General features: G+C 43.0%; 1 protein-coding gene across 1 annotated transcript in view; it reads right to left on the reverse strand.

Moving 5' to 3' along the window:
* The window catches only part of LOC130110532 (voltage-dependent R-type calcium channel subunit alpha-1E), a 186,944-nt gene that overhangs the window by 26,081 nt on the left and 147,935 nt on the right, over positions 1-12,928 (reverse strand). The window contains 6 exon segments of the mRNA XM_056277664.1: positions 2,504-2,584; positions 2,706-2,816; positions 5,004-5,168; positions 6,245-6,446; positions 8,009-8,146; positions 10,575-10,735. Coding sequence (XP_056133639.1) covers positions 2,504-2,584; positions 2,706-2,816; positions 5,004-5,168; positions 6,245-6,446; positions 8,009-8,146; positions 10,575-10,735 — 858 coding nt within the window.

Genomic DNA, 12,928 nt, shown 5'->3' on the forward strand with positions numbered 1-12,928 from the left:
TTTCAAATACAAATCATTATTTCTAACCTTGTCAATGTCTTGACTCTATTTTCTATTCATTTCACAACATATGGTGGTGAATAAGTGTGACTTTTCATGGAAAACACAAAATTGTTTGGGTGATCCCAAACTTTTGAACGGTAGTGTATATATATATATATATATATATATATATATATATATATATATATATATATGTATTTTTTTTATTGATTTCTAAATTCCACCATAATCATTTTCTATATTCATAATATTCTTATCACCTATGTTCTACAGTCTGGGGGTGAACAAAATTCTTTGCAATGTATGATTTTGTCTGTTTTCTTAAAGGCCTTCCGGAACATTTCCTCACACTGGATGTGAGAACAAGATGGAACAGCCACTACCTGATGGTAGAGCGTTTCATCGAACAGTACCCTGCCATCCAGGCTGCTTCCATGGACCTGCGTCTAAAGAAGGCTATGGACAGAGACAGGTATATATAATTTATTTAAAAATAAGTAGGCCTAACACCCAGTCATGAAAATGTAATTGGATTGATTCTAACAGAAAGCATGCTGCATGCATGTTGTACTTCTGATTTTCTTCTCAGACTGCAGAGAGTGTCAGATCAAGACATCCGGATGTGTGAGGATTTCATCGACACCATGAGGATCCTGTACAAGTCCACAATCTGTGTCTCTTCTGACAAGAGTGCCACAACTGGGCAGATCCTCCCCATCCTACAGAAACTGGAGGCAAAGTTTAAGGTGCAGGACAACGATTCTCCCTTCACCCAAGCCATCAAGCAGAAGGTCTGCGCGGACCTCTTCCCATGCTACAAGGTATGTAGTTAATTGATAATAATTTATTAAGTTAATTCACTTGTGTTCATGCTGCCATCCAACTATTGAAATTTAAAATGCATTATCATCAAATCATTATTATTATTTTTATCTTACTAGGAAGAAACCAATAAAGAGCTTTGACAGTTCCTCGAGGAGGCTACTGCCCTGGATCCTCGTTTTAAAGGAAAGATTCATGATGAGGCCATCTGGACCCGCGTGGAGAAAGCAGCTGTGACCCTCACAAGAGGAAACAAGGTTTGTTCATGATCAGAAAGTAGACGTATGTGTTCTATTCTATATACAAACTTTCATAGTTTATTGTGTATGCTTTATTTAAAAGGGTGGAGACATGACCCAGGAAAAGGAGGAAGAAAGAGAGCTGCAAGAGGATGAGGAGGATGCGTCTTCTTCAGAAGAAGATATGGCAGTGGCAGCACCTGTAAGATGTGGACAGACACTAGTACTGGCATACTTTTTATTATGACTATAATATAATTGTGCTTGATAAATCATGAGGCTTTTTTTCCATTTTCAGCCACCACTCCAAAAGAAAAAGCTTTCAGCCCTTGGGGAGCTCTTTGAGGATGAAGACCAGGCCCTGCTGCTGGAGACCAAGGTGGACATCAGTGTTCCCTCAATGACTGAAAATGCCAAGAAAGAGCTACAGATCTACCAGAGTATCCCAGCAGTCCTCAGCTCAGTCGAACCCATCCCGTGGTGGTGGCAGGAGAGGTCCCAGATGCCAATGCTGGCCAGCTTGGCAAAATTGTATCTGTGTGTGCAGGCCTCTTCCACACCCTCAGAGCGAGTTTTCTCCACAGCGGGGGACACAGTGAGTGTGGAGCGGGCTCGGCTCTTACCAGAGAGAGTGGACATGTTAGTGTTCCTGAAAACGAACTGCTAATGCTAACAATACCTTCTGATTTATTTAATTATCTATATACATATATTTTTCTTTTTTTACCCTGTCCTCCATGTTTTAATCTCCTAGTTCCCCCCACATTTTTTCCCGGAGAGGAAGGTAGAGATGTTAATATTTAAATTACTGCTACTTTGTTGTTTAAGTAGTTTTGTTTTGTGGAAAATTACTTAAATTAAATAAATGTGTTAAATTAAGAAATTTTGACTTCTTTTTTTTTTTACTAATGAAATTACAAAAAAGAAAAAGTACCGAAAAAAGGTACCGTTGGGTACCGGTACCGAATTCCAAGTACCGGACCGTATCAGTTCAAATGTGAATGGTACCCATCCCTATGTCATAACATCACTAACTCAGCAATATTCACACTTTTTATTTAAAACTTCCCCTCGAAACTGTATGCTATCTGCATGTGATTCAATAGGTGCGGGAGAGATTGGACTGTTGCTTACAGTCCACTAAAAAGCAAAGACTGCGGACTCACTATAAAAGGGGAAAGATTAGAAAAATGGACTGAGCGCTGGCTATGCATCATTGATTTGTTTTGTCCTGAATAAAATACGCATAGCCACACCAGAATACTCCTCTCGCATGTGTCCTTTCCTATCCTGCCCCCAATTTTGCTATGAAGCAAAACACAAAGAAAGAAAGTGAAAAAGGGAACAGAGCATCAACTAATTTTTCCTTTCTCTGTACCAACCCTTTTTTTTTTCCACTAAAAATTTTCATTCATCTGATTAAAAATGTTCTTTAATACCCGCAAGTCCACCACGATCTCAGTGATGCTGCCCAACACGGTGATGAAGTCGAAAATGTTCCACGTGTCTCGAAAATAATTCTGCAGAGAAAGGAGACATGCTATCAAAAATTTCCGGCTGGACAGTAGCATGATCAGATATTAAGTAAAGGATGATATTGCACTGAGGGTTTTTTCTTTCTTTCTGTTTTTTTGTACTCACCAGAAAGCCGAAGGCCATGATCTTGAGGACACACTCGACAGAAAAGAGAACGGTGAAGGCTGTGTTCAGATGCTTCAGTACAGCCTCATATGCAGGCGGGGCAGAGTAATACTGAAATCACATAGGAGGCAGAAACAACAAAATAAGTAATCCTCTATTATATAAAAAAGAAAGCTTCCTTACAGTAATATTATCCATAGGCCTCAAATCTGATTCAGGTCAGTTAGCAGAACGTCTACCTCTGCTACCTCACGACATTAGCACGCTGATGAACAGACCAGACCAAGTCCATCTGAACAGCTGTACATTTGGTTTCACAGCTAGCTTTGACATCCTATTTTCCTGAAACCTTAAACAACCTGCCATTTGGGTGAGATTGTCATTTCCAATATTGTTTCACCTGTTTACAGTTTTCTCTAAACAAGCTTATCTTGCATCCAGACAAAGTAAGGTTCATCACTCCACTAGCGTCGAGAACGCTGCCAAACTTCCGTTTTCAGGAGAGAAAAAAAAAGAATAGGACTAAATACTAAATTAAACAAGGTGCTAGGATGGATATTTTTGCAGTGATTGAAGATTCACTCAGACCCATAAATAACCTCTTTGTCTCAGAACCTCTCATCTGTGGCACTATAAAAAGAGTCATTCCTCTGGGGGCTGGCAGCTACAGTTAATGAGGTCATGCTAAATAGCGGCCCCTGGATATTATAGATCAATATTTAATACAGGCTGAGTCACCCTGTGACTGTCTGTCTGTTTGTCTGTCTGTCTGTCGATGTGTCTGTCTGCCAGTATGTCTGTCTTTCTGTCTGCCAGTCTGTCTTTCTGTCTGTTGTCTGTCTGCCTGCCTGCTGTCTATATGCCAGTCGGTCTGTTTGTCTGTCTGCCAGTCTGTCTTTGTCTGTTGTCTATCTGTCTGTCTGTCTTGTCTGTCTATATGTCAGTCAGTCTGTCTGTCGGTCTGCCTGTCTGTCTATAAGCCAGTTTGTCTGTCTGTCTGTCTGTCTGTCTGTCTGTCTGTCTGTCTGCCAGTCTGTCTGCCTGTATATATGCCAGTCGGTCTGTCTGTCTGTCTGCCTGTCTGTTCATATGTATGTGTGTCTGCCAGTTTGTTTATCTGTCTGTCTGTCTGCCAGTCTGTCTGCCCGTCTGATTGTCTGTCTGGATGCCAGTCGATCTGTCTGTCTGCCTGCCTGCCTGTCTGTTCATCTGTCTGCCAGTCTGTCTTTCGTTGTCTTTCCGTTTGTGTCTGTCTGTCAATCTGTGTGTCTGTCTGACAGTCTGTCTGTTTGCCCATTAGTCTGTCTTGTCCGTCTTACTGCCAGTCTGTCTGTCACAGAACTTGAGAAAGGGGCAGTGCTGGGAATAAACGCTGGTGAGCAATGGAAGAAAAGAGAAAAAAAGATTTCTGCCACTAGCATGTAGAAGAAAGATTAACAGAACCACATGAAAAACATCACAGCCAATGGCAAAGGTGTTCAAACACTCCTAAAAAAAGGATGTGTCATCATCACACAAGATTCCCGCTCTAGATGACTAATCTTGAGTGAGTTTGGAACCCAAATGTGTTGTTAACAGTTACACACTCAGAAAGGAGCAGCGTGTGCTGCTTTTGAACCTATTAAACTTTCATGTCGTGTTAAAACAACAAAACAAGATGTGGTTTTTCTAACAACATCCAATTTTCAATATCTTGGAGAGTTGGCAAAAAGGCATTTTACTTTAAAGAATGAGTGCAGATGGAGAAAGGTGGGAGGTAAACATGAGAAGTGGTTGAAATGTCCATCCTGCAGTTTATCCGTCATTTGTGTTTTGGCCTTCAATGTTTTTTATTGACATACGAGGAAAACATACTAATTTGGATATATGGGTTAATTTATTTATCAATTTTGTCTCTTTCATTTTTGGTTTTGGTTGTTTTTCTAGCCCAGGACCCAGGTTCGAGCCCCGGGGTAGTCCAACCTTGGGGGTTGTCCCGGGTCATCTTCTGTGTGGCGTTTGCATGTTCTCCCCGTGTCTGCATGTGTTTCCTCTGAGTGCTCCAGTTTCCTCCCACAGTCCAAAGACATGCAGGTCAGGCGAATCAGCCATACTAAATTGTCCCTAGGTGTGAATGTGTGTGTGTGTGTGTGTGTGTGTGTGTGTGTGTTGACCCTGTGATGGACTGGTGGCCTGTCCAGGGTGTCTCCCTGCCTTCTGCCCAATGACTGCTGGGATAGGCTCCAGCATCCCCGCAACCCTGAGTGAGGATAATCAATGAATGAATGAATGTTTTTCTAGCTTACTGGACATCCTCACCTTCATCATGAGTACGATGGTGTTGAGAGCGATCATTGCCAGGACCGAGTACTCAAAGGAGGGAGAAACCACAAAGTGCCACAGGCGGTACTGGAACGTGTGTCGGTTCTGTGGCATGTAGCGGGTAAGAGGCTTGGCACTGATAGCGAAGTCTATGCACGCCCTCTGTGAATTTAGAAAGAGAGAGCACAAAGAGAGAGGCAGTAGTTAAAACAGCTGGTTCGTATAACGATCTTGTTTTCCATCGGCTACATTCTTTGTTTCCCTGCTTCTCTTCGCTTTTCATGTCAGTGACAGTGACGGATGTTTTCATGTCAGTGACAGTGACAGATGTTTTCCAACGAGTCACTTTCAAGGAGCGCCTGGATATGTCTCATTTACAGTCTGCACAGACACCAGGCAGTGGCTTCACAGTGGTAGCAAATCTTTACTATGCATAAAGAAGACAAACAGAAAATGAAAGGCAGAAAACACCTCTTAGATAACGGAGATAAACCCAAAATAGGAGATTCTTTCGATAAAAGAGGAACTGCGTCCCTATGTAGACTGTCAGGAAGGGAAACTATGAGTCAATATTAGTCAAATAATCCCACAACACCTTATGTAATATTTGACAAGGAGTTTTCTCTCCGTATTTTATGGGATATTCCTGTCAGTTGACCAGGACTTACCATAAGACTGCTTTCTAACATCATCATCGCTTATCTGGGGTAGTACAGTCTACTGACACAGACAGACGGGGTCATTGTAATGAGTGTGTTACATTCCACCTTGCTGAACAAATCACATCCCAGCACCTACGATGGAGCCTGTCCACCTTATTACTGTGTTGTGGCTTACTGCCAAAATGTCTTTTGTTAAAAAAAAACCCCCAATAATGCTGGTGTTAGATTTTTTGAGGACAGGCTGGCAGTTGTAATAAAACTCTCTTTTTATCTTGGGTTCGGGTCAGGCTCAGATTAAAAGAAAATAAGAAACGCTGTCTTGGGTATGAAGTTTGTGACACAGGTCGGGCGCAGGCTTGTATTTGAGGCCATGCAGACTCTAATGCATGTGTCATGGTGACACAACGTGTGATAACAGGAGCACTGACACACACCAGACCCATTGTCTGTGCTGTCATAGTTTAGCTGGATGTGAAAAGAGCTTTTGGACACCTGTCTTAGAGAAAGGTTATGAGAAAGTGGAAGTGTGAGAAAGGGAGAGATGGCGACAGAGATCTTGTCACCCATATCTCTCACCTCGTTCTTCTCTAGGCTGCACTCCTCCATCATCTTATCCCCCTGTTCCTGGAAGGTGATGATGATGAGAGCCACAAAGATATTGACGAAGAAGAAGGGGAAGACGACAAAGTAGATGACATAGAAGATGGACATCTCCATCCTGTTACCGCGGCTGGGACCTCTGTCCTCCTCTGTCACATCTACAGAGTGCTGCAAGACCCTAGGGAAGCAGCGACACAAGGAGGAGAGGAAGGAGAAGAAGACAATGAATTACAAATCTTTGTTTACAAAAGCTGAAGTTACAAAGTGCATACAACCAACAAATTAATTCTATGAACAAAATGATAAAATTAATGATCAGTGATGAAAGGAAGATTTCTCCTACTGGTTCTATTAAAGTTTGGTTGGCAGAATGGGAACTGTACATTTAAGGTTGCACACACCCTTACATCACACGTACATGGTCATGTACCAAAGAACTTAAATACAAGCAGTCACTTATTTATTTATTTTTTGGATTTTTCCTCTTTTGCCCCAATTGTACCCGTCCAATTACCCCACTCTTCCGAGCCATCCTGGTCTCTGCTCCACCCCCTCTGCTGATCCAGGGAGGGTTGCAGACTACCACATGCCTCCTCCAATACATGTGGAGTCACCAGCCACTTCTTTTCACCCGATAGTGAGGAGTTTCACCAGGGGGACATAGCGTGTGGGAGGATCAGGCAATTCCTCCCAGTTCCCCCTCCCCCCTGAACAGGTGCCTCAACCAACCAGAGGAGGTGCTAGTACAACGACCAGTACACATACCCACATCCTGCTTCCCACCCGCAGACATGCCCAATTGTGTCTGCAGGGACGCCCGACCAAGCCGGAGGTAACACGGGAATTCCAACTGGCGATCCCTGTGCTGGAAGGCAACAGAAAAGACTGCCATGCCACCCGGACGCCCAGCAGTCACGTATTTTTTGTTGAACATTTTTTTCTCAGAAATAGGTCATGAAGCAAAAGTTAAGCTAAAGCTTTGAATGTTAACTGGTCTTGCTATTGAATCAGCAGGTTGCCATGGTTACGTAGCAAATGTGTGATGAGCGCATGAAATTAGAACAGTAATCAAACTTGAGCTGAGCTACGCATACATTGTACGGTTTTAATGAACACCCTCCAGCCAATCAGAAGCCAGTATTCTCTGTGACCATGGTATAAAACTCAATAGAGAACTTAACATTGTTTTTACAGTACCAATTCACATACAAAGCACAACTCAGCAGTATAGAAAATGTGCACCGTGTTTACAAAATCCCGATAGGGTAGCCCGATGGTGGGCATATGACTGCTGACAGACTTGACAGCTTAGCCATGTGCCATGTACATACGTATGTGCGACGGCTTTTATCAATAACAGTATGTCACCTATTTTGAACTATCATATTGGATTTTACCATTTGAATGTGTGGAGTATTTGCTTGTTGTTTGCTTGTTGTTATCAATGGTTAAAAGGAACCAGGTAAGCATTAGTTTTCCATCAAACCATGGTTCACTCTTATTGTGATATAATTAGAGGCCAAAATGTGCAGACAACAAAATGTGTTGAATGCAATTTGCCATATTGTCTGAAATTGACCATCAATAAGGAAAATCAAATGTACGGTCAAATGTTAGGTGGTTTATTTGCAAACACTAGAATGTAACAGGAGTCTGAATACAGACAGGCAGTTAGTCATATTTTTAAAATCATTGGCAGGCATGTTGATTTAAAGCTGTCCGCTTAGGTCAGGCACTCACTGAGGCCATCCCTCCCCAGTAGACACCGTGAAGAGAGTGAGGAGGGCCCAGATGATGTTGTCGTAGTGAAACTCGTGTCTCTTCCAGTCTCTCCTCTTCACCTCTTTCTTATCCTTCCCATAGTCAATGTAGTATCCTCTGGAGACAGAAAGGAGAGAGGGGGGGAAACTGTCTGCATTGCACCACAAGGGTGCATCAGAACTAAAGCTCAAAACGATGGCAAAACTGATAGAATGCACACAATGGAGAGACTGATGCTAAAGACCCACTTGGAGAACACGCTCTGCAATTTACAACAACACTCAACAACAAAAATAAACCCATAGGTACATAGAGACTTCAACATTAAACTTAAAAAATTTGATTCTAAATTTCAAGATGCAAACACTGGAATATGGAAAGATGGCATTGTATATAACAAAAAGCCTGAATGCCATCACTTCAGTAACCATCCATCCATCCATCCATTATCCAAGCTGCTTATCCGAATTTGGGTCGCGGGATGCTGGAGCCTATCCCAGCAGTCATTGGGCGGCAGGCGGGGAGACACCCTGGACAGGCTGCCAGTCCATCACAGGGCTGACACATTCACACCTAGGGACAATTTAGTATGGCCGATTCACCTGACCTACATGTCTTTGGACTGTGGGAGGAAACCGGAGCACCAGGAGGAAACCCACACAGACATGAGGAGACCATGAGAACTCCACACTGAGGACGACCCGGGATGATCCCCAAGGTTGGACTACCCTGGGGTTTGAACCCAGGACCTTCTTGCTGTGAGGTGACCGTGCTAACCACTACGCCACTGTAGCACACTACATTAACCATTAAGTCCAATTAACAAAAGTATCCAAAATTACAAAGAAAGGAGAACATAAACTAAAGTCAGACTTGGTGATCAACTTGAGATCGAAAGAGAGAGACATAAAAAATCCTGGATACCCAGAGAATTAAGATTATATCAACACTGTGAACTGCAAGAGTCGAAACAGAGTCACATTTTCTTTTAGAATGTGGAAAATATAAAGAAATAAGAGACAAATATTACCCTGTACATAGCGTGCATCATAATCAAGAGAGGAAAGAATCATGGGGATGACACTAACCCATCCAGTATCTCAACACATTATGAAAGAAAGCAACTTTATTTGACATTGTGTTCTTTCAACGAATTGTATTCATTGTGTTCTATTATGCTACTGAGGTTTTGGCTGTTCCATTCCATATTGGGGTTTTAGTGTTGATCTGATCCTGAACTGATTGGATCCTGTTTACTGTCCTGAAATATTGATTTTAGAATTTGCACAATTTAATTACAATGCATTGCTGCAACTTGGTGTTGATGTGTAATGATTATTCCTATTTTAACAATATACTGTTGATATTTAACATCTGATACAGGCTATGCTACCTACTTACCTACCACCTCTGTTGGTAACACTTTAGTATGGGGAACATAGTCACCATTAATTAGGTGCTTATTAGCATGCAAATTAGCAACATATTGGCTCTTAATTGGTCATTATTACATACTCATTAATGCCTTATTCTGCATGGCCTTATTATACAACCAGTAAGCCATTAACTATGAGTTTTCCCTCTATAACCTCAGACTTATTGCTTATTAGTAGTACCATCTCAATATGCTTCGCTTAGTATGGACTTTATAAGGTGGTAGTACCACAAGAAGAGTTATTCTCCCTTACTAACACTTAATGAATATGGTCTGTTCTTACATAACAAAACACAAAACTACAAGTGTTAATAGTGTTAAATTACTCTAAATTAAGTTTTTGTTACTTAGAATAGGTTCCCCATACTAAAGTGTTAACCCTCTGTTTTACCGCTATCTACCTCTGTTACCCTGTTGATGTGATGTTGATGTCTCTTTTTGCCTTTGCCTGAATTTTCCCCACGTGGATCAATAAAGGTTATTTTATCTTATCTTACAACAAATTAGTTCCTGCATTTAACCCATCCTATTGTATAGGAGCAGTGGGCGGCTGCAGCACCCGGGGACCAACTCCAGTTCTTCTTTCCATTGCCTTGCTCAGGGGCACAGACAGGAATATTAACCCTAACATGCCATGCCTTTTTGATGGTGGGAGGAAACTGGAGCACCTGGAGGAAACCCATGCAGACACAGGGAGAACATACAAACTCCACACAGATAGGACCTGGGATGGTCTGGGGTTCGAAACCAGGACCTGCTTACTATGAGGCAACAGTGCTAACCATTGGGCCACCGTGCCACTACAATATTTTGTTGATCAATCAATATATAGAGATCCTGTATGGGTTAGAGATGACGAGAGAGAGCGAGAACGTTTGCACAGTACAGGTATGAGTATGTACAGAGGAAAGGAAGGGGGGGGGGAGGGAGGGGAGAAGGAAGACAAGAAACAAGGTGGGAAGAAAGAAAGAAAGAAGGACAGAAACAGGGATGGATGAAAGAAGGCAAGCATATAAACCAATCATCTGCCAACAGAGCTGCAGAGGGCTGGAATAACGCAGGGACAGACAGACAAAGCTGAATACATGTGTTGAGGGAGAGTCCACCTACTGGCAGTCCTTCTCTGTGTCCTTTGAGCCATCGGTACAGTAGAAAAACTTCCCCTTGAAGAGCTGAACGGCAATAACCGCAAAGATGAACATGAAGAGCTTATAGACAATCAGGATGTTGAAGACGTTCTTCAAAGAGGTTACCACGCAGTCGAACACCGCCTGGGATGGAGAGATGAAAAGGAGGAAAGCTTTGGTATCTGAGATTATACTATAAATAATATATTAACGAAAGAACGTGCAAGGGCTTCTGGGATTCATTGATTCATTCATTGTTTCTTGACTGAGTAATTCATAAAATGAACGGACGTTCAGTGACGGTGGCTGGGAGACGTCTGCTGTTTGAGTGACTTGGTGTAAATCTTTATTTGGTGTCCCAGTGGAAAGGAGAGAGCGATATGCCCTGTAATGTCTGGTTGTGACTGCACTGCATCAGTCCTGCTCCTGATGACAGCTTGTTATCACATGCAATCTGACCAACGTCTCTCCCTCCTCTCTTTCTTATCAGACTGCTTCATTTCCGAGTCTGTCTGATAGCCACAACTCTCCCCCTCCTCCTTTCTTACTTCCTTTCAATTCCTCTCCTCACTTCTCCTGCTCGCACCTGTTCTCTTATTTCGTTTCTGTTTCGCTCTTTCCAGATCTTTCATCTCATCTGTTCTCCTCTCCTCTCATTTTGCTCTTTCCTCATCCTCATCTGCTGTCATTTCTTTGTATAATTTCCCTACATACTCCTCTCTTCTCTCGTGCTTTTGTTTTTCACTATGGATAACTCATACTGTATCATACATCCATCCATCAATCCATCCATCCATTATCCAAACTGCTTATCCTAAGAGTATTAAATATAATGTGATCCTTATGCATGTTTGTTTATATTCTACATTGTGCACTTTCGTTTGCTTGTAATGCAAAATAAATTGATTATAATCGACGTTGCCCTCATCATGGTAAAACGATAGGAACGCCATCGGTGAGAGGTTGTTTTGATATACTTTGCATATATTTGTATCATGCTCTAGGTCAGGTGAATCAGCCATACTAAATTGTCCCTAGGTGTGAATGTGTGTGTGCGGGTGTGGGCCCAGTGATGGCCTGGCGGCCTGTCCAGGGTGTCTCTCCGCCTGCCGCCCAATGACTACTGGGATAGGCTCCAGCATTCCATGACCCTGAGTAAGGATAAGCGGTTTGGATAATGAATGAATAATCGATATTAGCGGGCATCTGAGTAGCGTAGCGGTCTATTCTGTTGCCTACCAACACGGGGATTGCCTGATCAAATCCTCGTGTTACCTCCAGCTTGGTCAGGCATCCCTACAGACACAATTGGCCGTGTCTGCGGGTGGGAAGGTGGATGTGGGTATGTGTCCTGGTTGCTGCACTAGCGCCTCCTCTGGTCGGTCGGGGCGGCTGTTCGGGGGGGGACTGGGGGGAATAGCGTGATCCGCCCATGCACTACGTCCCCCTGGCAAAACTCCTCGCTGTCAGGTGAAAAGAAGCAGCTGGCGAATCCACATGTATCGGAAGAGACATGTGGTAGTCTGCAGCCCTCCCCGGATTGGCAGAGGGGGTGGAGCAGCAACCGGGACAGCTTGGAGAGCAGGGTGATTTGCCAGGTACAATTGGGGAGAAAAAGAAGGGGGGTAATACATAAATAAATAAAAATCATAATCGATGTTAGCTATGTTTTCAATCTCCTCTCTGCTTGTCTAACTCCTGATCCAGCATCGTTGTCCATGCTGCTCTCCTCTCCTCTTTTTGGTTTTGTTAACATGATGAATTCAGGTTTATTCTTACATTATGAACCCTTTAGGTATTTCAATATAGGTGCTTAACTTTAGGGGAAATAAATAAAATAAGTCCCTCTCCTCTCCTCCCTCATCCTCTCCATGTTTCTCCTCTCCCTGTTGACGACTTAGTGTGAGGTCTGGGGATCTCAGTCCCGGCAGCGTCTCTTCATGCCCCGACGCTCACAGTTTATCACTTAATCTATCTGCTAGCCCTCTCTCTGCTCTCAGGTGTGCAAAATGCCTGAGAGGAAAGCGGCTGTAGGTGTGTGTGTGTGTGTGTGTGTGTGTGTGTGTGTGTGTGTGTGTGTGTGTGTGTGTGTGTGTGTGTGTGTGTGTGTGTGTGTGTGTGTGTGTGTGTGTGTGTGCGCACGCGGGTGTACAGGTACACATTTGTGCATTGTGTGTGTGTGTGTAATGTCATCTGCCCTTGCTCGACAGCAATCTATATTCGCCAAGCCTTCTCAACCACAGGCACAAATATATGAATATGTATATTCATGCGTGCAGGAACACAAATAGAATAATGAATGACTTTGGGTGGTACAACTGCTCCAATGTACAGATG

This window comes from Lampris incognitus, chromosome 3 (genome assembly GCF_029633865.1).
Source record: "Lampris incognitus isolate fLamInc1 chromosome 3, fLamInc1.hap2, whole genome shotgun sequence".
Lineage (NCBI taxonomy): Eukaryota > Metazoa > Chordata > Actinopteri > Lampriformes > Lampridae > Lampris > Lampris incognitus.